This window comes from Nycticebus coucang, chromosome 8, assembly GCF_027406575.1.
Source record: "Nycticebus coucang isolate mNycCou1 chromosome 8, mNycCou1.pri, whole genome shotgun sequence".
Taxonomy (NCBI): domain Eukaryota; kingdom Metazoa; phylum Chordata; class Mammalia; order Primates; family Lorisidae; genus Nycticebus; species Nycticebus coucang.
Genome location: NC_069787.1, coordinates 95753522 through 95779309, shown reverse-complemented (window position 1 = coordinate 95779309; position 25788 = coordinate 95753522). Strand labels below are relative to the sequence as shown.

Below are 25788 nucleotides of genomic sequence, written 5' to 3'. Positions count from 1 at the left end.
AGGGATGACTGCTAGCAAGGCTTGGGTTCTAACCCAGACTGAGCATGGCCCTATTATGACACCCTAGGTGAATTACTCTGCCTTTGTGAATTTCAGTCTCTGCATCTGTGACATGGTGGTGATAACCTGCTCTGATTCTGCTGTTTGTGTTTGGCATGTAAGAAGCACTGAGTGAGCAGGTATGTTATCTCTATCCCCCTACCCCTTCTGATGCCATCTGCCAGAGAGCACAGAGAGTCCATGATGGCCCCTCTGCCACATACTGAGAGAGTGCTTTTTATGTTAGGGGAGCATCTATAAGTATGCCATGGGTCTCTTGTGGAGATTGAAGCCTTAGGAATTGGACAATGAATGTGACAGGTCCAAGCCCTAGACCCTCATACACCTGAAAATAGCCCTGGGCATTATCAAGGGGAGGACAAACAGATGCAGGGTACAGGCTAGAGAGTCTTAGGTGGTCATTTCAGCTAGCACAGGGGCTCACACTCATTTTGCCCTCTGTGAAATCAAAGCAGGTTACAACTCACATCCTGAGCTCTCCCAGACCCCCTGCCAACTCCTCCAGCTGGTTCAAGGCTCTGACTCAGGTCAGACCCAGCCCCTTCCCTCCTGAACTGCAGCCAGGGAAGACTAGGAGGTCATTACAGACCTGGTTCCATACTGTTGTCCCAAGCAAAAGTCTCAGATCATTGGGCCATAAAAGGAAATTCAGTAACAGAGACCAGATCGTCCATGAAGAGGAAACATCTTGGGTTACGGCTCAGCTCAAAAGCCTGACTCCACTGTTCTGACTGCCAACACTGATGGCACCTGGTGATACTGGCAGCAGGAGGAGACACTGTAGTGGCATGGGTATAGCCAGGCAATCCTCATTCATGTCCTACCCCCACCCCATGGAGTGCAGGTAGAGGGACAGAGTTGCAGGCTGGCTGACAGGAAGCCCCAGCACCTGATCTAGCCCTATTCTGTCCTCTGCCTGCCTTCAGCCTGCCTGGATGCAGAGAAAAGGCCAGTCAGGCCTGAAACACATGAGACAGAGAGAGTGGCAAGGCTGAGAGAGTAGGGACAGAGTGACAGCAGGAAAAACAGGCAGGAAAGGAGAAATGAGAAGGACTATGAAGCTGAGAAGGACAGAAAATGCCATGAGGAGAAGGCAGCAAAAACAAAGCCCTAATCTAAATTTAGAAAAAGGCAACCCTGGGCAGCGCCTGTGTCTCAGTGAGTAGGGCGCCAGCCCCATATGCCGAGGGTGGCGGGTTTGGACACAGCCCCGGCCAAGCTGCAACAGAAAAATAGCCGGGCATTGTGGTGCGCACCTGTAGTCCCAGCTGCTCGGGAGGCTGAGGCAGGAGAATCGCGTAAGCCCAAGAGTTAGAGGTTGCTGTGAGCTGTGTGACGCCGCGGCACTCTGCCCGAGGGCAGTACAGTGAGACTCTGTCTCTACAAAAAAAAAAAAAAAAGGCAACCCTAATACCAGATCTGCATCAAAACCAAAATCAGTATTCTCAGAGTCTCTGGCCTGAAAAGGCCTCCAGAGGCTCCCCATTTCCCCAGACAGATTCCTCACCTTATATTCCTGCTTTAAGCAAAACCTCCTTGGTTCCCACACAGCAGGATTTTAATCATAATTGCACAAGGCCTAATCCACTTAGTTCCAAAAGAGTGGGAGGGAAGGGAGGAGCCTAGGACCCAGAGTTCCCCTCACACCATTATTTCCTATTCCACGAGGGACTGGCTTCCTCAGGGCCAGGGTGAACCCAAGAGAGTCCTCTAAAGGCCATGAATATGGCACCCAGGCCACCCCAAATGAGAGCCCTACCCTCTGATAGTGTCTACCAGCCTGCATTGACTCATAGCATGAATGCAGGGATAGTTACAGTCACATACTCAAACCCAGAGTACACAGAGTACCACAAAGGTGATGATTTTGCAAAAGATTCCCTAATGGCCCTTTGTCCAAGGTCACTTATAGGAAAGGTGGCAAAAAGTATTTTAAGGCCAGAGTCCTGCCCCTCTCTCAATCCTACATAGTGCCTCTCATCTGGGACTACACAAGATCTCAAAGAGATGGAGCGAGGGCTACAGAACTAATGTTCTTCTGGGAAAACACTAGAGCTCACAGGAGCCATGGTCTCACTGCCCTGACAGCAACAGAGCCAGCCCTACAGCGAGTGCTTGGTGCACATTCTTATGGCACAGGTATGTTTAGAATGCTTCCTTCACCTAAGGTGACTACTGTCCTCAGCTCTTGTCTGGTGGCCATCACCTTTGTACACACAACATAGAACCAGCAGAGGCTAGATGGTCCAACTACTGCTCCCACCCATGATGGTGCCCCATGATGATGTCCCAAGGACAGGAAGACGAGGGACCTAAGTAGGAAAACCAGTCCCTAAATGCAAAGCTCAGAAGAGATACAACAATGACCTCTGTTGTGATGGAGACCAGATTCTTACTACATAGCCTGAACAATCCCAGGTGATCCAGAAGCCCTGCAGTGTCCCTGGCAATGGTGCTTTACCCTGCAAATCCCTACACAAATGCCTCCTCACTCCACAGAGCCCTTTAATGCCTCCTCAGACTCTCAGAATTCATCAGTCACATCCTACTAGGACACAGGTCTGCAAGTAGGAAAGTGGTACTCCACGGCAGGTGCTGAATGTCTAAATCAGGCATGCTGTCACACACACACACACACACACACACAGAGACAGAGAGACAAAGAGAGACCCTGTATCTTTCTCTGTCATCCACATCCTTCTCAGACCAGAGGTCTGGATTAAACTGGCAACCTCTTCCAAGAAGTCTCCCCTGGCTGGCCCGGCCCAGATACAATTTCCTCTCACTGACTAGGCTGGCTTCCTGTCTGTGACGTTCTAGGCTCTGCTGGGCTGGGCTTATCTGAGACTCACAAGGCCTGGGACAAAGCATACTCCCCTTCTGAGACAGCCCTACAGCCATCTTGGTCCTTTTATGCCAGCCTTGTAAGACCACCACCTGTCTAATCACAGGCATAGAGTTCCATACAATGAGGAGAGTGGGCAGATGTAGGCAAATACTAGCAGAACCACTCAGGCCCAGCTGGGGCTTCCAGGGCTCCCTGTGGAGCCATTGAGGACAATGATAACATTCTTTCAGGGGTGGAGTCTTCAGAGACCCACTCATGTCCCACAGACTTTCATGAAGTATGAGATGACTAAAATGCTAAGACTCTGGCAATCAAACTACCTAGGCTCTTATCTCAGCCCCTCTACTCCCCAGCTGTGGGCAAATTGTTAACCTCTCTGAACCTCATTCATATAAGGGGAACAATAAGAGTTAGATAAGGTAACGTGTTGCACTGGTTAGAGCCCGTCTGTCTACTTCTCAGAGCCTGCTAGAACACTCTGGAAAACTGTTAGCTGTTTATGGGAATATTAGAATCCACAGATCTAAGATCTTAAGCCTGAAGAGCTAGCATTAGCTCCTGAGAGTGGGTTGGGAGCACAGCTTTGAAAGCTTTCAGCAAGGCCAGCTAGGCATCTGAAAACAACCAACCCCTGCCTAAAACTGCACTCTCTGCATTTTGAAGGGTTTGATGCTCTCCAGAATCCTTATTAAAAAAGCAAATTGCCCACATGCTGTGGCAGTTCAGAAGGTTCCAGCAGCATGGTAACATCAAGCTCCTTAGACTTTCCTTCCAGTCGAGGAGCAACCATTTGTAGGGACTCTTGTTGCACAGGGCTGCCACCCCCCTCCATGTGCCTCCTGATTTGTTGACTTTAACAAGTGGCGCCATGGAAGTTGATCTGACTGGTCTGGAGATGGCAGGTGAGGGCAGGTGGTGGCTGTCAAATGAGAAAGGGTCTGGCCTGCCTGGCAGCCCCACCCACCATCAGATCCAGTTTGGCAGCACCAGCCCCAACAGGCCAGCCCTGCCCATGAAGCAATGGGCACCATCCCCCAACCCCAGGCAGGGCGAAGCATCCAGGTACTAGGCCCTGGGTCCACTGCTGCCCTACTCCCCACCCCCACCTCTGCATCTGACTCACATTCTATCTTCTTCTTGACATTCTGGTTAGAGAGCCCCTCTGTTTACTTCTCAGAGGTGTGGTGTAGATGGCAGGCAGTGGGTAGAAATGGCCTCATGGATGGGCATTTTCTTTCTCCTCAGACCTCCCCCATAAGGTCTGTTTGAGTAAAGTGGAACTATTTGTGAATTCCCAGACCTTAGAACAGGAGAAACAGCATTTCTCTGTGACTTATCTCTAAGATGCAGTCAGAAAACCCCTATCCTGTGGAGAAGGAGAAACCCAGGAAAAGTTCAGCTCTCAGGGGTTCCTTCTAAAGCTCAGGGTATTAGACCATGGTTATTTTAACAAGCATTTATGAGCCCCTAACATATGTCATGTCCTGGACTCTGGTGGTACAAGAGAGGTTTCAGTCAAAAGAGGGTATTATGGCTTTAGGAGTCAAAGAAAGTTCTGTTGCTCCAATGCCAGGGACTCTGGACAGCTTCCTGGAAGAAGTGGCATTGGGGCTGAGTCATGATAGATGGGAAGGGATTCTGCAGCGCCGCAGAAGGAAAGACATCACCTAGGGTAGGAAAGACAGGAGGTGGGCTAGATTGCAGAGGCCTCGAGAGGCTCAGAATATATATGGTTGAGTCTTCAGATCTCTGTGCAATCTCAGGCAGGATTTCCTCCTGGTCCCTAAAACCTAGTTTCTCATGTGTCAGAAGAAATGTGCCCTCTTCTGTGTTGTGTTTTGGTACATTACTGAGATCCCACATGCAGAGCAACCTAGCTCACAGCAGTTATCTAGCACCAAGAGGAAGGGAATTATCGTGGGAAAGACAGCCCCAGCAATCTTCCCAGATCCTGGGGACAAGAGGGAGGATATTAACTACGCTTGACTCAGAGGACACCACAGGGGTCTCCTGGGCATGTGGATCTACATCCCACCACCACCACCACTCTGTTGGCTTTAACAAACAAGGGAAGAGGGCATTAAGAAAAGCTCAGAAGGGCAACATGTTCCAGTAGTCAGAGGGCAAGCACTCCCAGTCAAAGCACAGAGGCAAAAAAGAAGACCCCTCCTCAAGGCCATTTTTTTTTTTGAGACAGACTTTCACTACGTTGCCCTCAGCAGAGTGCTGTAGTGTCACAGCTCACAACAACCTCACACTCTTGGACTTAAGTGATTCTCTTGCCTCAGCCTCCCAAGTAACTGGAACTACAGGCGCCCGCCACAATGCCCGGCTTTTTTTTTTTTTTTTTGTGGCAGTTGTTTAGCTGGCCTGGGCTGGGTTCAAACCCACCACCCTCAGTGTATGTGGCTGGCACCATAACCACTGTGCTACGGGAGCCAAGCCAAGGCCATTTATTGCTTTTATTTAAAGGTGCTAAGTGCCATGGTCACTTCTGCCTGCCAAGAGACCAACAACCATAAGTGGCTGGGAAGGAAGTCAGGAGGGGAAGGAATTCTGGTCTCTGCTGCCACGTCCATCAAGCCATGCGACTTTCAATCAATTTCTGGGTCCAAATTTTCTCATAAGTGACAAAGTTTGAGGGGTTGCATCTTGGATGTGGTGGGGTAAGTGACAGATGACACATCTGCAAGGCTGTGCCTAGTTAGGGATAAAGCTGAGAAATCCCAATGCCCCAGACAGGCCTGGAAGGGGCACAAACAGAATGTCGGCGTGGGGATGGGGAGGGAGAGACTGTATGCCCCTGTACTCCCTCTCTGAAAAAGATAGGCCTCCAGTTCCTGCCAACAGAGCAGAATAGTGCTTGGGGTAGAGTGGAGAGTAGAAGGGCTACACTAGAGTAGAAGTTGCCCTCAGGAGGAAGCCATTGAGTGTGAGCAAGGCCAAGATGGACTGAGCCTGTGGCCAGGGACTGAGAGAAAGGGGAAGAGGCCCAGCTCCCCAGAAGGGAGAGGTATGCTCTTTTAGGGCCTATACAGAATAGGAACAGCTACAGGGACCACAGCTCTTCCTGTTTGATGAGCCTGCTTTGTTCCAGGCTTCCTGCTAAGCACTATCTGCCATCTCAGGCATAAGAACGTAGAGGACAGGCATGGAAAGAGATAGGCAGAGATAGCATAAACAAGTTCAGACTATAAGTCAGTAGAAGGCCAGCCTTATAACCTGGGGTATAGCCCTGGGGATGCAGAAAGACACAGGGCCCATGACCTTTACTAAGGCTGAGCTGAGACAGCTGAGGAGAGGGCTAGGCAGATGCAGAATGAGGGCTAGGACCCATTCATGGGCTAAATGAGCTCCTTGGGTCCAGGCCTGCTCGTGTACTGAGGTCTCCAGGTCCTGGCCTTCCTGGGCAGAGGAAACAAGATACAAATGGGGCGATGCCACTTCCCTCCTCATAGTCACAGATGCCACTGTGCCAGAGCCTTGCTAGCCCAATCTGGGGAGACAGTGAGAGCCTATCTAGCTGTGTAGAGATTCTAGGCTTGTAATTGGAGAGAACAAGAACAGGAAGGCATTGGGGTAGGGGCCACATCTAATCTATGTACCTCTTGAAGGCCAATTTAGGATTAGTCTTGAAAGTCCCAATCCAGTAGCCCCAGCCATGCTCACTTGTAAAGTCTAAAGAGGTACAGAAGGGAAACCACTCTAGGCCTGCCCCAGTCCCCAGTCCTGGAAGCCCTAGGTTCAAAAGGAGGTACTGTGGAAATTCTTGCAGTCAGAAGTTTCCCAAGTTATTCATGAGATATAGCACCTGTCAGGAGAGGGTCTAGGCCTAGGCCTGCTTAAAACTAGTGTTGTCTGAGCCTACAAACTCTGGCCTCCTACTCCATTTCAGTATCCGGACACCACAGGGGATAGCCAGAGCTCAGTCCTGGCTCACAGAACCAAAGCAATGGTATTGAGAAGTGGTTCTCTGGCTTCAATTAGCCCTTCACCCACCCGAACTGCCCTTAACTCTAGCACAAGTAGAAAGGTAAATGGTGCTGGGGGAGAGCATAAAAACTCTCACTCATCCCCTTACCCTCATCTACCCTCAGAAAAGCCATCTTTTCCCTGAAGGACTCAGAGAACCCCAGGCCTAGGACTCCACCCCATTCCACTTCTGGGTTAGTGGGCCCAGTCTTACCAGCCCAACCCTGATTCTCCACCCCAGACCCAACCTCACAATCCCCTCCACCCAAGACCCAAATTCATAATCCTGAAAGCCAATCTCCTCAATTGGTCCTAGTGCTTCTGGAAAAGACACAGAGATCTGGACCAGGTCTATGCTCAGTGCTTGAAGATTCTGTGCCCTAAATAAGGCCTATACCCTTTGTGGGTCATCTATCAAGCACTCTACATGGATAATCTTATTCAAACTCACAAAGACCCTTATCTTTCCCCATGAACACAGGCAGAAACATGGCTTCAAGAGTCCAGGATACTGCCCAAGTTCATGGAGCTGGCAAACACAGAGCAGAAATTAGAACTATATCTGCAGAACTATACACTCAACTCATAATTGCAATTTTTATAAAGTGGGATGATGCTTTGCTATACTTCTAACCTCCAGGAGCCACTCTGCCACACTCTACCCATTCGGGTGGCTACTAGCACAAGCTACACATGCATAAAGTTCCCAGTGATGACAAATTCAGGGGATTCTGATATGGAATGGAGCCCTGAACCCAGAACCATGCCTTAAGCCAGAACCCCTACCACCCCATACCATTCCACCTGTATCAGTGGGCCAGGCCTCCAGAGATCCTATAGAGTGATGTGGCTGGATGGCCAATGTACCTTCTGCCTAGGAACTACAGTGGGTCAGGGCTGGAGCAGGGCCTGACCCTTTCAACAGTGACTCATCAAGATCCCATCAGCAGCCTCCTGCCCTCAAGTGCAATGGGCATCAGCCTTGCCCACCAGCCAGTCCTGGGAAGCTCATGCTGCTCCAGCCCAGACAGCAGGGACCCTAAGGGAGAAGTAGGTCACTCTAAGCCGTTGGTGGGGACTGAGCTTCAGGCAGAGGGAAACTCAGATCTAACCCAGTCACAGGAGCTTCTCCTGGAAGAGATAACCACGCTGAGCAAGAACCCCCATTGGGCCTGAACACGTAAGTGTGGCCAGAATTCCAGAGTCAGGAACCACTCCTTCCAGGCTTCTGGGTACCCATACTGACTCTACCCCTTGCTTACTGGCACATCCTGAGCTTAGTTAGGCTAAACTTCAGTTTCTCCTGTAAACTATAAAACAGGGAAGATCATAAGCCTAACCTTAGAAGAGAATATAAGAACCAAGAAAGATGCTGAGCATAGGAAGCTCAAAAAGGACCGTGGACACAGGCAACTGCACTCACGGGTTTCTATTGTTGGAACTACCAGGTCACCTCAGGCCTCAGTGAGGGGATCACTGACCTTCAGGGCACACTTCTGCCCAGTGCGCCGATGAAAGCACTCCAGCACCTTGCCGTTCACACCCAGGCCCAGCACCTGTTTGGACAACTGGTAGTCATCTGTCACCGCGTACTTCTTGGGATCCCGCTGTCCCCCTACAGCTGGAGCACTGCTCGAGCCTGGTCCACCGTGTGCAACTGTGGAGGGTACGGGACCCCCCTGCTCCTCTGCAGTTTCCATATCCATGGCCCCAGCGGGACACTCACAAGCGGCCCCAGCCTGGGGCGTCCAGAGGCACCTGGGGGAAAGGGGAAAAGTGAGTCCCGCCCAGACCTTTCCAACACACCTCCGCTTTGGAGCCCCTGACCCGGGCTGGGCTTTGGGCCTGACCCAGGACAAGTTGGGAACCGCCAGAGTACATATGTGCGGCAGGGGGCGGTGCTTACGCAGCCAGGCATATCCAAGTCCCGCCCGAGCATAAGTGCAGAGAAGTGGCAAGGCGCCTAGCGGCAGCGAGGTCCCTAAAACAGGCCACAGAGGGGACCCAAGGAAGGCTTACCTTGCTAGGGCCTACCTGGCCCCAGTGCACCTGGTGGAGGTGCAGGCCAGAGGCAGGAGCGGCGGACCCGGGAACCTAGACGCGGTGGAATACCCCAGGGCGACCGTCGTGCTGTCGGCGCCCTCCCCCACACACACCCTGCCCCGCCCCGCGCGTCTTCCCAACTTGGGGCCCAGCTAGGTCAGCCTTAAAGGGCCAGTCGCGCCTCAGCTGGGCGGAACAGGGGCCCCTGGTCCCCGCCCTGGGGCTGGGACAAAATAGGAGGCGTGGCTCCCTGAGTAGATTGTTTTCTCTGCACGCTGCTAAAATGGCTTGCTAAGGCTTTCGACCTCCCTAGTGGTGACCAACCGCTAGCGTACCCAGCTTTTTAATTCTTGCCAACGTGCTGAGGGAAGTAACATCTCGTTGTTTGATTCAAGACTTCCTAGTCTCTAGTGCCTGTCGGCTCCTCTCTGGCACTGATGACTCCTTCCTTGGTGCATCTCCGGCTCATATCCTTGGCTCTTTTATTCCCTTTGGTATACAGGGCCCTTGGGCCAGAAATCTTGAGTTTCCATTTGGCCAAATCTGCCAACTTTCCAGAGAGGAAAAGTTGTTTTCCCAGAGAGGAAACAACTTGTCTAGGGCCACAGAGAGCGTGGCGATGGTTGTCTCCTGAGACAAAACTACACTACTCTAGCGCGTGACGCCTCTCTCCAACTCACGGAAGCTGAAGAAGCAGAGGTGACTTGGGACTTGGAAGGTGCGGCTGGGGGCAGGGTCTCTGCATGGGCCTCTGCTGCCATCTACAGTCCATCTTTAGGAATACAGGAGCCATGACCAGTCCCACCCAAAGGCGTTTCGGAACTGTCCTACTTTTGGCTTCTGAATTGGTGCCCCACCAGCGACCTTCCCTCAACTTTCTCCATCTCTCTCTCTCCCTCCCTCTCTCTGCCTCTCTCCAGGCTCCCCAGGAACTTGTGTCCTAATTTCCATTCAACTGTCTCCCCACCACCCACCCCTTTACGTGATCATTGTTCTGTTAGTGAAGGAATAACTGAACAAGTGAAGGAGTGGTACAATTATTGGTGGGTACACCATGTGTGCAGATGTTGAGTGAGGACAGAGATTTGGAGCTCTGTCCTGAAAACCCAAAATAAGTGACTGAGTCAATCAATACAGACTTATTAAGCCAAAGTTTGAGGACACATCTGGGAAAAACACAAACCACAGGGAAATTTGTGATTGGTTTTCCAAAGCAAGATTTGGGAACTCAGTTTTGAAATGGAATGGAACAGAAATTTTTAAAAAGAGAGAATAGGGTGGGCATTGAGAAAAATGGTTACATTCTTCTAAGGCCCAGGAAGTCTATATTTTATATAAGATAAGGTGATTCCTAGAAGAGAAAAAGAGAGGAAAGGAAGCATTATTCATATGTATGTCCCTGGGTAGGTGGAAGAATGTTTGTTCTTGTCATGTCTCTCCTCTGCACCTTTGTAATCAACACTATTAGTGTGGGATTGAACAGACCAGCACTAATGGGGAGCTAAATTTTTAGGAGCTAAACTTGCATGTCCTTGCCTATGGGAAGCTAGCAAGTAGTATCCTGTTGATGCAGGGCAGGTAGCCCCAGCCAGCTCCTGAGCTGAGGGGAGGAACTGCCATCTCTGCCTTGGTGGTGTTGGTGTGTTGGCAGCCAGCAAAGGAACCAGCGGGTTGGAGAATAGGCAGGAGGGACCCTCACAGGAGGCTCCAGTAGCCAGAAGGGCCAGACAACTGCTGGGGAAGACACCACAGCCATAGTGTCTCTCTCCCCTTGCACTAGGGGCTGAACAGAGACACACACACCCATTTCCTAGGCCTGGTCAATTTTATGTAAGTTTCCTAGCCCTGGGAACAAAAGGGATTGAATCCATTCATTTGTTACCAAGTCCTGGCCAAATGTAACTACAGAGGACCCATGTGACTACATATATCCCTGGACAAAGAACCCAGGCAGAGAGAGAGAGAACTTTCTTCCAGCTTGGGTTTTTCTCTGTATTCTTTTCTGTAAAATAAATCTTGTCTTACCACTAATCTGTGGTCCATGGATTTATTCTTTAATCACAGAGACCAAGGACCTACTGAAGAAGAAATTCCAGTATCACTGAGTGATCTGTGAGGGCAATCCTTGTAGATGTGTGGCCTTTTACCTTTCCATGAGATCTGACTCATGCATAATGTTAGTAATAGCTATTCATTTGGAAGTAGGTATTGTCTAACTGCCTCCTGGTTTGACTTTTCTTTTTGCATAAGGAGTTATGAGGGGGTGGTTCTGAGATTTTTATATTCCTTTACAGCCCCTATCTCTTCCAGATAACCTGTTAGCAGTGTTCAGTGAAACAGGAGGTCCCAGAAGATAGCCTCAGCTGACTACACTGAACATTATATACAATTTTGTCTTTTGCAGTCCAGATGTTGGGCATCTTCTTGGGTGCCACATGACCTCAGGAAAACTAGAGGAGAGGAGGAAAGGCAAACCCATCCCTTTGGGTCCACACTACATTCACACAGGATAGACAAGCCCAGAGATGTTAAGCAACTTGCCTGAGGTCAGCAGCTATCATGACAAAGCCCCCATTCCAACCTCAAAGCATCCCCTCAGCATTGGGTTCATATCCACAAACCATAGCCCCCTCTCCTAGCCCTCCCGGTCTCCTCACACACCCACATATGCAAATATGCACACATGCACCCACACGTTTACATATGTGCACACACAAAGCTTACATGTGGGTTTGTATATGCATAGACATACCCACACTCATGCTCACAGATACATATGCACATGTGCACATACATACTCATACACATTTATGCCCAGCTGGATCCAGCATCAATGTCCTTGAGTTCCACCTGAGAGCCTTGGAGAAAGCCCTGCAATCTGGAAGCTTCTATTGCTGGGAGTATGAAGAAGGCTCTGACCTCTGAGGGCAACAGGTTTGGGCCCAGTGCACTTAAGGCTGAGCAAGGTCTCATTCTAGATAAGCAGAAGGTTAGGCAGATGAGAGTGGAAGCTGGATCTTGTCACAGGCCAAGGTCATCTCAGTGCATGCTCTGTGAAGATGTCTTCTTTCTTAAAAATAGTTAGATTAGGGCGGCGCCTGTGGCTCAGTCCATAGGGCGCCAGCCCCATATACCGAGGGTGGCGGGTTCAAACCCGGCCCCGGCCAAACTGCAACCAAAAAAAAAAAAAAAAATAGCCGGGCGTTGTGGCGGGCGCCTGTAGTCCCAGCTACTCGGGAGGCTGAGGCAAGAGAATCGCTTAAGCCCAGGAGTTGGAGGTTGCTGTGAGCTGTGTGAGGCCACGGCACTCTATCGAGGGCCATAAAGTGAGACTCTGTCTCTACAAAAAAAAAAAAAAAATAGTTAGATTAGAATTATTCTAAAAATTTTATAATTATATTTTTAAGCTGGTCTCTTTTATTAAAAATTTTAATCGTATAAGTAAAACTTGCTCATTGTAATTAATTCAAATCATATGGAAATGTAAAAGTAAGCAATGGTGCTGACTCTCCCCTCCCAGTTTCCATAAGCAATGCCCATGTGTCTACAGGCACACACATTCTATTAGAGGCAAACACTTTGCAACTGCTCACTTAACCCCAGCACAGTCAGAACACGTGGTCTCCCTTCATTGCTCATGTTCCAGCAACCACCTGCCACATCTCCCTTCACAATGATGGGAGGATTCAATATGTGAAATGGCTGAACCTTGGCAGGGGTGGGTTCTTGGTAACAGACTTTGCCACCCAGATATCCATAATAGCTATTTGTCAAAGGGAATAGAAACTAAGGCTTTTTGAATAGCTTACAGTGACCAAGAGGTCCAGTAGGTAAACACCTGAGTAAGGGGGGGCAGAATACCCCCCTACTAACCTACCTGTGGTCTGTCCTTTGGGGACAGGAGACCAAATGAGACTGACTTTAAGGAAGGCACTGCTGTGTATTCTTGTGACCCACTTGTGGTTGTTCTAGGAGGGTAGAGGAATCCTGCAACAAGGCCAATCACTGAGATGCCCAGGATGAATTATCCTGGAAGGGACACTGCAATTTGGCTAGTAAGGTCATGAGAGGGAGCACCACTGGGTGGCAGTGTGGGCCCAGCAGTCAGACCTCAGCTTATGAGGAGCAGCCAGGGCAGAATTAAATAATGAGATGGCCAGAGACACCCACAAGCCTAAGTTAGGCAGGCACCTGGCACAGAACAGGGACACATCACTGTTTCCAGCATATGGGCCAGGTCCACAGTGTTGTTAAATTCACAAAAAAAATAGTTGGAGAGCCAAAACCCTTGAGAGCTTTGGTTGACACATACTGTTTATTGACCACTTTAGGGAGTGCTTTCAAAGGGACACACATTGTACTCTGACATTGACTGGCCTGGGGACAGGGAAACTTCTCTGAGGACCTTAAAGCTGGATCCTGTCTTGATAGTACTAGTGATACAGGACAGGTGGCTCCCCAGCCAGCTCTGTGGAACTGAGGGGAAGACCTGCCGCGTCAGCACCGGCAGTGTTGGTGCAGTGGCAGCCAGCAGAGGAACCAGAGGGCTGGAGGGTAGGCCCCCCGGTAGGAGGCTCCAGTAGCTGAAGGGGCCAGACAACTGCTGGGGAGACACCAGCACTTTAGGTCTCCCTCCCCTTGCACTTGGGGCTGAACAGTGAACCCCCATTTTCTAGGCCTGGGAATGAAAGGGATTGTAGTCATTCATGTAAATTACCTAGGCCTGGGAATGAAATGATTGTAGCCATTCATTAACTGAGTTCAGGCTAAATGTATCTTTAGAGGACCCATGTCTTCTAAATGTAACAACTGAGTTCTGGCTAAATGATCCCATGAGACTATATATACCCCTGGACAAAGAGCTCAGAGAGAGAGAGAAAGAGAGAGAGCTTTTCTCCCCCAATGGGTTTTCTCTCTGCCAGAAACTTTGATATTTTTGTATTCTTTTTTATGAATAAATCCTGTCTTACCACTGATCTGTGGTCCATGGATTCATTCTTTGAATCACCAGGACCAAGGACCTACTGAAGACAAAATTCTGGTATCACTAGAACAGTGGATAGTTTCTACTAGTTAGATAGTAGAGGCCCAAGGTACCCTGGTCCTCATAGTAGGTTACAAGATCCCATCCCACCCCCATTCCAAGAAAATGGCTTCTGGCCAGGAGTGAGCTGGCTGAAGCCCGGGTTCCCTTCAGGAAAGTTACAGAGAAGTGAGTTCCCTGAAGTTATTTCTCATCTTAACCATCTTAATTTTCCCCTCAGAGGGTTTTGCTTTCAGGTCTCCTTTGTCCTCTGCCATCCTGAACGGGCCAAACTGAGCCCTGTCTACCCAGGGGAAAGCCTGGACACTATCATTCAGGCTCTTAAACACTGCCAGGGGTCTGTCACCCCTGCCCTGGATCGCAAAAATTATCTCCTTTCCCGGGAACCTGGGGGCACACACTGAGCACTGGGAGGTAGGAAGTGGACCCTGCTGCCTCTCCAAATCCCACTCACCTTCACTCCCTTCCCCCACCCCGTTTATCTGGCCTAAGGATTTGGAGGTTTTCCCAAAGCCTATAGTCCCTTCAGATGCTCCCTGGTGACTCCAGTGAACTGAAAAATTGGTGGAGGGAGTCGGGGTAGGAGTGTGGGCTCCCGACTCAGAACTGGGATGAAGTTTCAGCCCTGCTATTTCCTAACAAGACATTTGGTTCCCTGAGGCTCTGTCTTCTGTTCTACATAATGGGGAGCAACACTAGTTATTGAGAATCAAATCTAGCAAGTACACCCTGTAGATGGGAGCAGATGTCACTGTTCCATGTACACACACACATACTTCACTTCTATTACCCTACCTCCACATTATCTCTGGGTGTTTAGAGCTTCGTGTATTTCTCTCAGCATTTGCAGGGGGCGGGCTGTCTCTGCCAGCCTCCTCCAATCTGTAGTCACTTCTTCCCTGGTTGGCGGGAGCGAGAGAGAGTTCAGTACGGTCCGAGACTGGATGCAAAAGGGTCTGGATGTCCCTTCTCCCCCAACTCTTTCAAAGAACATGTTCATGCCTGGATCTTTTTGTCTGTAGTGGCCGCAGGCTTTACTTCAGCGGACCTGCTCATTTCTGGGGCCGTCCTCTTGACCCTGCCGCTCCCCCTTTGTTCCTTTTCAAGCCACCCCACCACCCGCCACGCAGAATCCCGAAGTCCAGGCGTGGCCCAACAGGGGGCGCTTCACATCCTGGCAGACCGCCTTGAAGTGGGGCTAGTAAGAAGGACAGGCCTGGGATCTCGCCCCCGCGCTGCCACAAGTTCGACTGTGAGGTAGAGAGCCCTTCCCCAACGAAAATGACAGCCAGGAAGCAATCTAAGCTCCGGTTGCAGGAGCCGGTCTCCTCCTTAAACTCCCCCAACCGGTCTTTCCCTATTGGTCTCTCGGTCCCTACCCGCTCGGGCACGTCAGCCTTAGGTCCACGCGTTGCAATTGGCCCGCCCAGGCCACTCGGCTCCGCCTTCTGCGCTGCAATTGGTCCGTTCGCGAGGTCCCGCCCCATTTTCCTGGAAAGTTCTTGGAAATCTGTCAAAGCTGTTTCCTTTCATGGCTGGAGGCCCCAGACGTGGTTGCCTGCACCCGCTCACCCCTCCCCGAGTCCACTGCACGGCCTGTGGTTCTAGGAAGACGCCGCTTCCGGGAAGGGCTGAGACGCGGCGGACAAAGGATTAGGCGACACCTCGCCCCGCCCTGCTCGCCTGACCCGCCCCCCTCGCCCTCCCCTGCGGTTTGCGCCGCAGCCTCTCAGTCCCTGCCCGCCGGTTCGCCGCAGGAGCTTTCCCTGAGCTCGTTCTTGGCGCCCACTGACTCTCGCAGCCGCCGTTTAGCCGAGTACCTACTCCGGAGCAGCCGCCGTCGTCGCCGCCGCCGTAGGGATATGGTCCTCTGCGTTCAGGGGTAAGCGCGGCTCTCCGCTCCCTCCCAGCCTCTGCGCAGGGTTCACAGGAAAACACCAGCCTGGTGCTAGCTGCCGGGCATTGGGAGGGCTTGACTGCTGGAGGTGACCGAGCACACGGAGACTTTGGGAGTGTAACGCTGTATGGGGCTGTGACACTCCCTTCCCCCACCCACACGCTCACCTCAACTCACACTGTGGGTAGAGAAACTAGGGGCTGGCCTGCCAGAGGAGGAACACAGGATATAGGATGGGCTCAACTGGGTTCTCGCTGGAGCAGGTGGATGCTGACAGCAGGGCGTCCTCCAAGACGTGGTTCATCAGCCCGGACCTCCTTCTGAGACCAGAGCGCTGTACCCCAGCCTGCTGGCTGCCCTGCCTACTGGTGACCTTGGGCGAGCTCCTACCCCTCTCCATCCTGGTGTCCACTCATCTGCTTTAGCTACCAAATGGGCTCTTCTTAGGAGCCAGCCTGAGATTCTTGCCTCTCCCTAGGCTGGCATCTGATAACTAGCTCTTTTGGAAAGTCTGAGTTTGGCCTGGTCCTGCCTGGGGTAGCCCCACAATTAACTCACCCTCTCCTCTCAGCCTCATCTGGGATTCCAATGTGAGAAGAATGGTGGCTCCTGCCTTCCATCTCCAAGTTTCCCAAAGACTTGGGGTAGGGGCCAGTAGATGGGGAATGCTGAAAAGATAGCATTTTGGCACATGCTGAGCATTCTGGGCACATCCACTCTACACTGAGCCTCAGTATCCCCTTCAATCAAAGGATCTCATGTCTTCCACACTGATCTGACAGGAGCTCAGGAAGCTCCAAGGAGAGAGGGTGGTGGTATAAATGGGTGTTGCACATTTAGGAAGAGCTGGGTGGCCCAGTAGCTGCTGTTACCAGAACTATCATAGTGCCAAGTGAAGAAGGGTAGAAGCTGTGGCTAAGCTGAAGTGCCCTTTACTCTGAGCAATCCTTGGTCCAAGGAAGAGGACGTGGAGGTGCTGGGAAGATTACTTCTCCCTGGTTCCTTCTTCATTTCTGAATGTTGGGACTCCTGAACACCTGCCCCTACCATACCTGCCTCCTCAGGACCCTCCACCCCATAGCCCCTTTCACTTTACTCTAGCTGAGGGCCCCTTTGTAACTTCAGAGCCAGTGTAGGGTTCAGGGGCAAGGTTTTTTTTAAGTTTTCACCCAAACACAGTCACAGAATAGGTGGTGCCCTCCTAGATGGAGGGCAGGGATTCCCAAATATGGGTTTGAACTGGGTGCAATTCTGAGGGGATATGCCTAGGGGGGAGTTCACCCCACTGGCATGTATCCCAAGGTAGGACTTTCTGTCTGGGCTCCACAGCAGGCACACACATGTACCTGGAATACACTAGCCACTGCCCCCACCATGACAATGACACAGCCATGGACACACCCCTGTCCAGATACATAGTCATTCGCCAGAAGCTTGTGGAAATCAACACTGCCATTCACACACCCAGATACCACATCAGTCCCAGAGGTGCCCACACCCACCCTTGGGCCTTGTCAGAGCTGGGGGTGGGGAAGCTACGGCTTTGGGGTCACATTTGGCCTTCTGGATCCTTGAGTGCATCCTTTTTACTGAATCGAAATCTTACACAATAAATCCTTTTAATAAAGGGATTTGTTTTACGACATTTGGATTCAGTTGAGGGGCCAAACTTGGGGATCTGGAGGGCCACATGTAGCCTTGAGGCCATGGGTTCCTTGGCTGTTTAGATGGACATGGCTATCCCTAGAGGTTCCAATCTGACTGGCTAGCCACCTTCCATGCCCCAGCAGGCCAGTCATCTCAAAATTTGGGTCTCCCACTCCCTGAGCGGGATTTCAGGTTCCCACAGGACAGCTAGGGTAGATATAAGAAAGTACTTGGCAAACTAAAGTATGCCAGGGTTGTGTGCAGCTTTCTCCCAATGAGTGGTTATAGAGTCATGATTTGTTAGAACCTTCTAAGCGTCACCAGTAGCCTACACTGTCAGGCCTGGCTCATCTGCCTGCCACCAGCTCCTGCCCACCTCTTCCTGCCTCACAGGCAATACTGACAGTTTGCCTATGCTGTCATCACTACATGGAGCTCCTTCCTTTAGCTGGCAGTCTAAGCTCAGGAGCAAGCACATCCTGACTCCCCCATGACACCCTGCACTTTTATAACTTTGGGTTATAATTATTCTTAGTGCTGCCTTTCCCAGCCAGTCCTTGAGGGCAAGGTCCATGCTTTCATTATCTCAATGTCCTGAGGCCCAGCTAAGGACTATCATCAGAACTTAGGCCAAGGGATATATTTTCTAAGAAGACCAATAGTCTCTTTCTTGGGAAGCAGAGCCAGTCCTTCCCCTGGGATTTTACAGAATAAATCCTTTTAAGCCCTGGGATCACCAGGCTAACCAGGCTTCTCTTAGGAGGAAGCTACTACTCAGATTTTGGCTGGCTTCTTTCCCCCAACCCCAGCCATCCAAGGATGTGGTGTTGCCAAACCTCTTAGTATGTGGCTGATGGGAACCTTTATTGGGGAAAGGGGAAACTGAAGCCCACTGAGGAGCATAGGTCATAGAGCCTAGTAGGGCTGGCTTACCATGGGGGGGTTTGGAATGTGGGTGAAGTACCCTGACCTTTGGTGGGAGTTCATATCTGGGGAAAGTGAGACTTGCCAGTGCTTTTAGACACCACTATGCACCTCAGAACATCAGCTGTGAGAAGCAGATGCCAGCATGTGGTAAGGGATTATTTCAGCCCGTAAGTGCTACTCCTATCCATGGAGCAGTAGAATGTAACCTTGGGGAATCCTACTGTAATCTTGGGGCCTCTCTGGAGGACCCTATTCAGACCCATTTTATGGCTCAGCTGGGACTAGTGCCGTTAAATTGGCCTACCTCAGCCTAGGTGGCACAAACGTGAGACTACTTTGCATTGGATTCTATTAGTGTGGTAAAGACACTAGAAATGCCTGCAGGGAATGATCTGTGTCTTTGATTGATAAAAAATAGAGGGATTAATCACTGTTTAATATGGTCAGATGTGGTGGATCATACCTATAATCCTAGCAGTGTGGAAGGCGGAGGTTGGAGAATTTCTCATGAGTTTGAGACTGGACTGAGCAAGAGTGAGACCCTGTCTCTACAAACAAATTAAAAAATTAGCCAGGTGTCATGGTGGGCACCTGTTATTCTGGCTACTCAGGAGGCTGAGAACAAGAGGATCGCTTGAGCCCAGAAGTTTGAGGCTGCAGTAAGCTATGATGATGCTACTGCATTCTAGCCTAGGTGACAGAGTAAGACCCTGTCTCAAAAAAAAAAAAATTACACAAAAAATTAATTTAATCAATTCAGGAGAGTGGAAAATAATCTTTTTTTTTCTTTTGGCAGTTTTTGGCTGGGCAGGGGTGCTGGGTTTGAACCTGCCACCTCCAGCATATGGGGCCAGCGCCCTGGAAAACAATCTGTAAAAAGAGGATCTGCACAACCTCGTTTTAGGGAAACACTCAAGGAGGCTTTTGGTTTTGTTTTGTTTTTTATTGAGACAGTCACACTATATTGCCCTCAGTAGAGTGCCGTGGCATCACAGCTCATAACAACCTCAAACTCTTGGGCTTAAGCGATTCTCTTGCCTCAGTCTCCCAAGTAGCTGGTACTACAAGCAGCCACCACAACGCCTGACTGTTTTTTTGTTATATAGCTGTCGTTGTTTAGCAGGCCCAGGCTGGGTTTGAACCCGCCAGCCCAGGTATATGTGGCTGGCACCCTAGCCACTGAGCTATGGGTGCTAAGCCTCAAGGGGGCTTTTGTGATGACAAGTAGGGGATATGGAATAGGATTCTGGGATAATTGAGTCTGTGGCTGAGTAGAGGAGAAATTGAGGCTCATAGTGAGATCGGCCAGCCTTAGATTATGCAGTTAGTCTGGGACATAAGGGATCTCTGGAAATGAGGGAAAGATGGGGCCTCCACTCACTGCCCATCCACCTCCTTTAGACCTTGTCCTTTGCTGGTTGTGGAACGGATTGGGCAGCGGCTCCTGTCCCAGTCCTTGGAACTCCCTGAATCAGTCATGAAGCCTTTGCCTGCTGGGGCCTTTCTGGAGGAAGTAGCAGAGGAGACCTCAGCCCAGCCAGAGAGTGAGCCCAAAGTATTGGATCCTGAGGAGGATCTGCTGTGCATAGCCAAGACCTTCTCCTACCTTCGGGAATCTGGTAAGTCTGAGGGAAGGAGCAGGTCTTGTCCTAGGAAGTCTGGTGGGAGAAGCTTAGCTCAGCCTATTGAGTCTGATTTGGGAGGCATGTTCCTACCCAGGAGAGGGTGATAAAAGAGGTACAGCCCTCTCCAGGGAAGTGTGAAAGGGAAGGCACCACATGCGTGGTAGGCTCTGACCTGCCCTGGCTTTGTGCCCCCAGCTTATTTCTATTGTAACCATTCCCTTGGTCCCCTCTCCACTTGCCTAGGCTGGTATTGGGGGTCCATTACAGCCAGTGAGGCCCGACAACACCTGCAGAAGATGCCAGAGGGCACATTCCTAGTGCGAGACAGCACCCACCCCAGCTACCTATTCACACTATCAGTCAAAACCACTCGCGGCCCCACCAATGTGCGCATTGAGTACGCCGACTCCAGTTTCCGCCTGGACTCCAACTGCTTGTCTAGGCCTCGCATCCTGGCCTTCCCAGATGTGGTTAGCCTTGTGCAGCATTATGTGGCCTCCTGTGCTGCTGACACCAGAAGTGACAGCCCTGATCCCACTCCCATCCCAGCCTTGCCTATGTCTAAGGAAGACACACCTGGTGACCCAGCACTGCCTGCTCCTGTGGCTACTGCTGTGCACCTAAAACTGGTGCAGCCCTTTGTGCGCAGAAGCAATGCTCGCAGCCTGCAGCACCTCTGCCGCCTTGTCATCAACCGTCTGGTAGCCGATGTGGACTGCCTACCACTGCCCCGGCGCATGGCCGACTACCTCCGACAGTACCCTTTCCAGCTCTGACTGTCTGATTGGGCCCAGCACCTTACCCAGCTACACTCTGGAAGAGACACCAACCCCAACTGGACTTGGGCTCCCACTGTCCCTGCTGTAGTAATCTTGGTGCCCATATGCATCTGGCAGCTGGACCAGAAAAAGCCATCAAGAGCAAAGTGGGGTGGGGAGGAAGTATCACAAACTTGGAGGTGAGTGCCCTCAGGCCCCATGTGGCTCCACTGTGGTGAGCCATGTGTCAAAGAAGAGGGAGGCAGGCAGGACCTTGTCTCACCTTGTGGCTGGGCCCAGGCCTCCACTCACTTCCCTGCCCTGGGCACTTGAACTGTGTGGACACTGTCAGTCCTAGTTTCTCAGTATGCAGGGTAAGGCAGGCCCCCTCCAGCCAGCTTCTGTTTCTGGGAGGATGGCAGCCAGAGGAACTGAGGTTGACAGTGACAATCTCCTTGTTGGGGGGTGGGCAACACTAGGGACTGCACAGTAATACGGTATTTATTTATTTATTCTCCTCGAGGTTGGTCTCAGGGGTAAGCCAACCCCACCTCTTTGCTCCGAGACCTGGGTAGTCCAGAGACTCCAACTGTGCCTTGGCTTCTTTGGTTCTTCCCTACAGAAAGCCCCATCCTGTGACACATAGCTGGACCCAAGGCAGTCTTGGATGTCCTGGCACTGACCCATCCACCTGTGAATGTGTCTACTCTCTTCTTCCCTCAGACCTGTTTCGGGAGGGTAGGAAAATGGACAGAAAAATGAAGCCAGGGACTCAGTCTCCAGCAGAGCCTGTGGCTCACCCCCTCGCTAGGCAAAGCTGTACCTGCACAGAGCTGGCACAAGCCCTGTGTGAGTATGTGCGCCAAGTAGTAAGGAGGGGTGTTGGCTTGAGGGCTACTGTGACAGCTCTGCTAAGTCTGCTTCCTGCCCAGGAAGGTGCCTCCACACAAAAGAGAGAAATACATATCTGATAAGTCTTTATAAAATAATTATTATAACAAAGAAACCAGTTTGGTAGTCTTTTTTCTTCAACTGATTTTTCTGTAATGACAATAAAATTATACCTTTTAATTATGGAGCCCTCAGTGAGGCCTCTTTTGAGTTCTGTACACAGTTTATCCCCTTTGATCTTGTTGTCCCCTATTTTACATCTGGGCTTGCCAGGCCAAAGCCCAGAGCCCTATGGGGCTGAGCAGTCCCTGCTGAGGAGCTCATGGAGGAGTAGAGGAAACAGGGAGGAGCCTTTCCCCTCTCATTCTTGTTGTTCCCCTTGGGAATAGGATAGGGGGTAAAGGCCAATTGGACTGCCTGCAGGGTCATTGCCCAGGCCACTGCCAAGCAGGGGGTAGTGGCAGAAGAGTTGCAGACCTGAGAGGTATGTAAACAGGAAATGCCAACTCAGAATTGAAAATGGAGAATACCAGAAGAGAAGGTGCTGTGGATTATTCCTTGGGGCAGTGTATTTTGAGATGAGAATGCCAGTTGTCAGAGAAGTCAGGGCCAGTCCTCCCAGGGAGAAGGTACAGTAAGTGCAAAGGCACTAAAGCATGACTGAGAGGCTCATATTCCTGACAAAAGGAGGCCTGGGGGAGGCTCATTCTGTGCAGTGGGCAGGGCAATTGAATCAGGGATAGTGGCCAATAAGCTGGCAAGATCTAGCCTGGCCCAGGCTGGATGGGGTTGGGGGACCCTGTCTTCTCATTCAGGGTCCTGCAAAGCACAAGTGGGTAGAAAAGCAATTAAAATGAGAACACCCTCCATTTGAACACTAGCTGCTGAGTTATTCCTATAACCTGAAATTTTCTGTACTTTTGTTTAAGGGCCTCACAGGAAAGCTCCTCTAAACCATAGCTTTCTAACCCTTTCTTTGGAAACAGTTCTAATTTCCCTGTTTTTCTTAACCCTCAGACAATTATAAGTAGTGATTAGAAGAAACATATGCTGGCAGCACACAGTGGCTCACGCCTATAATCTTGGCAATCTGGGAGGCCAAGGTGGGAGGATAGCTTGAGATCAGGAGTTCAAACCAGCCTGAGTAAGAGTAAGACTCTTTCTACTAAAAATAGAAAAATTAGGGCGGCACCTGTGGCTCAAAGGAGTAGGGCGCTGGCCCCATATGCCGGAGGTGGCGGGTTCAAGCCCAACCCCGGCCAAAAACTGCAAAAAAAGATAAAAAAAATAAAAATAAAAATAGAAAAATTATCCGGGCACAGTGGCTCATGCCTGTAATCCTAGCTCTCTGGGAGGCCAAGGTGGGTGGATTGCCTGAGCTCATGGTTCAAGACCAGCCTGAGCCAGAGTAAAACCTAAAAAGATAGCCAGGCCTTGTGGCGGGCACCTGTAGTCCCAGCTACTTAGGAGGCTGAGGCAAGAGAATGCTTAAGCCCAAGAGTTTGAGGTTGCTGTGAGCTGCGATGCCAGCAACAAAGAAGGTTGAGGGCATTCTACTGAGGGCAACAAAGTGAGACTCTGCCTCAAAATAAATAAATAAATAAATATAAAAATAAAAATAAAAATAGAAGACAGGGTCCCCCAACCCCAGGCATTGTGGTGGGTACCTTTAGTCCCAGCTACTCAGAAAGGTTGAGAGAATCACTTGAGCCCATGAGTTTGAGGTTGCATTGAGCTATGATCATGCCACTACACTCTAACCTGGTTGACAGAGTGAGACTCTGTCTCAAAAAAAAAAACAACAAATCTTATTGAATTGAGGGCAGGAAGGAGTGAGGAATGATGGTTTGATGACAAGGAAGAGGCAAGGAAAGGATAAATAGCAAGAACTCTGGAGGCCCAGAAACTTGGGGAGATGGAGATGGCTATGGCAAAGAATGGGAATGACACTGAGAGTGAGCAAGAGGTAGGAGAGAGAGGTGGGTCTTTATGAGGTGTAGTGCCCAAATGTCCAGTGTGGCACCTTCTCTGTTGCTGGCAATGGCTTGGGCCCTTGGCTGGCTATGGGCCCAGACAGCATGCTTCCTCCAGGTCATCATGGCCTTGTCAGGTGTCTTCATTCCTTCAGTCTCAATCTTAGCCGCTTGTCATTCCCCACATGCTTGAGGTAACCTTTTTGTGGGCTTTCCTGTAAATCTGAGTCATCTGATGGGTAGGTAGTAGACATGGAGGGGCCAGAGGCAAGCTGTTCTCTACATGGTGCAATGGCCTGGACCAAAAGCTGTTGTGGCAAGAGGAAGCACAGAAAACTTGTCATTGCCCCAAAGCCATGTTTCAGGTTTCTCTACCAGGGAAGTGAGTGATACCTGCCTACAAGAGGGACAATGGACGGCATGTCATTGGGCCCCATTCTTAAGCCAGAGATTCAGCCTACCATGCCAAAAATCCTCTGGTTATTGCAATCACCCCAGGATGGTCCTGGGATAGTAAAGGGGGCACACCCTGCTGACACTAGCCAAGGAGAAAGGGATGAGCCATCTGGTGAGTACAAAGGACCCTGCAAAACATGTGACCAATAATTGAAGTAAACCTGTATCAATTAAGGCCTTCATCAGCACACATGCTCCTCGGGCATAGACTGGGCCAGACTCTACATAGGTCCTGGGGACAAAGTAAGGAACAAAACAGACATGGTCCCTATCCTCATGAGGCTCATGGGCTAGTGGGAGAGAGATAGCAAACAAATGAACAAATGGGTACACAGATTTGAGAGTGTAAAAAAAGTAAAGCAGGGGGATGCAGAGAGTGGTTTGGGTGTGGGACAGATGCAGCTGAGAGGGTCAGGGGAAATTCTGGGGCTGGGTGGCACTGAGCCTGGAGACAAGCAAAGAGCAGGAGCTGACCATGCAGATGACTTGGGAAAGGGATGTCCCAGGTGAAAGGAACTACCAATGCAATAGCCTGGGGGCAGAAACAAACCTGGAGTGGCTGCCCAGAAGGAGTGGGAAGGGCAGTGCACCTCTTCAGAGTTTAGCAGGAGAGTGCCATGATGTGAGACACATTTCTAAGGGATGCACCTGTAAGCTGGGTGGGGATGGCCCTATGAGGGCGGGCCTAAAGACAGGAGACAAGAGGAGGTATAGGATTTGGAAGGGCAGGGTATGGTGAGGAGCAGGAGGAGGCAAGACAAGCAACTTTGTTTTTCATTTTTTGGTTTTCTTTTTGAGACAGAGCCTCAAGCTGTTGACCTGGGTAGAGTGCTGTGGCATCACAGCTCACAGCAACCTCCAACTCCTGGGCTCAAACAATTCTCCTGCCTCTGCCTCCCAAGTAGCTGGGACTAAAGGCACCCAGCACAACACCCGGCTTTTTTTTTTTTGGTTGCAGCCATCATTAAATTTGCCAGCCCAGGCTGGATTTGAACTCGCCAGCTCAGGTGTATGTGGCTGGTGCCTTAGCTGCTTGAGCCACAGGCACCAAGGCAAAAGAAGCAACTTTGTGACCCTGGAATGCATTCATACCCCCATTGAGTTCTCACTGCTGTCCTGTCCACCAGCAGAAATTGTGCCCATTAGGCCAGGTGAGGTGGCTCACACCTGTAATCATAGCAGTCTGGGAGGCTGAGGCGGGTGGATTGTCTGAGCTCATGAGTTCAAGAGCTAGAATAAGACCTCGTCTCTAAAAATAGCCAGGCGTTGTGGTGGGCGCCTGTAGTCCCAGCTACTTGGGAGGCTGAGACAAGAGAATTGCTTGAGCCCAAGAGTTTGAGGTTGCTGTGAACTGTGATGCCATAGCACTCTACCAGGGGCAACAAAGTGAGACTCTGTCTCAAAAAAAAAAAAGGCCAGGCGTGGTGGCTCATGCCCATAATCCTAGCACTCTGGGAGGCCAAAGCTGGTGGATAGCTTGAGCCCCCGGGTTTGAGAACAGCCTGAGCAAAAAGCAAGACCCTGGGCTCGGCACCTGTAGCTTTGTGCTAGGGCGCCAGCCACATACACCAGAGCTGGCAGGTTCAAATCCAGCCTGGGCCTGCCAAACAACAATGATGACAACTACAACCAAAAAGTAGCCAGACG

General features: G+C 50.7%; 2 protein-coding genes across 3 annotated transcripts in view; one reads left to right on the top strand and one right to left on the bottom strand.

Moving 5' to 3' along the window:
- The window catches only part of MAPKAPK3 (MAPK activated protein kinase 3), a 32136-nt gene extending 23069 nt beyond the window's left edge, over positions 1-9067 (bottom strand). The window contains exons 1-2 of the mRNA XM_053599861.1: positions 8900-9067; positions 8362-8638 (exon numbers count right to left, since the gene is read on the bottom strand). Coding sequence (XP_053455836.1) covers positions 8362-8586 — 225 coding nt within the window. The 5' untranslated portion in view covers positions 8587-8638; positions 8900-9067. The remainder of the gene's footprint in view (positions 1-8361; positions 8639-8899) is intronic.
- A 6547-nt stretch (positions 9068-15614) lies between these two features.
- On the top strand, positions 15615-24855 carry CISH (cytokine inducible SH2 containing protein). Of its 2 annotated transcripts, XM_053600058.1 has the most exons (4): positions 17055-17269; positions 19562-19567; positions 19840-20057; positions 20307-24855. In XM_053600058.1, exons 1-4 carry the CDS (start codon positions 17205-17207, stop codon positions 20837-20839), a joined length of 822 nt encoding a protein of 273 aa, XP_053456033.1. In that variant the 5' UTR covers positions 17055-17204; the 3' UTR covers positions 20840-24855. The 2 variants fall into 2 exon arrangements, with proteins under 2 accessions (XP_053456032.1, XP_053456033.1); XM_053600057.1 differs by lacking the exons at positions 17055-17269; positions 19562-19567 and adding an exon at positions 15615-15849.
- Positions 24856-25788: the final 933 nt, after the last annotated feature.

Bases quoted from the DNA above. Each gene is read 5' to 3' on its own strand.
- CISH (XM_053600058.1), top strand. From the start codon at position 17,205: ATGTACCTGGAATACACTAGCCACTGCCCCCACCATGACAATGACACA. The intron at 20,058-20,306 runs GTAAGTCTGAGG...CCACTTGCCTAG, and splicing joins CTCCTACCTTCGGGAATCTG to GCTGGTATTGGGGGTCCATT.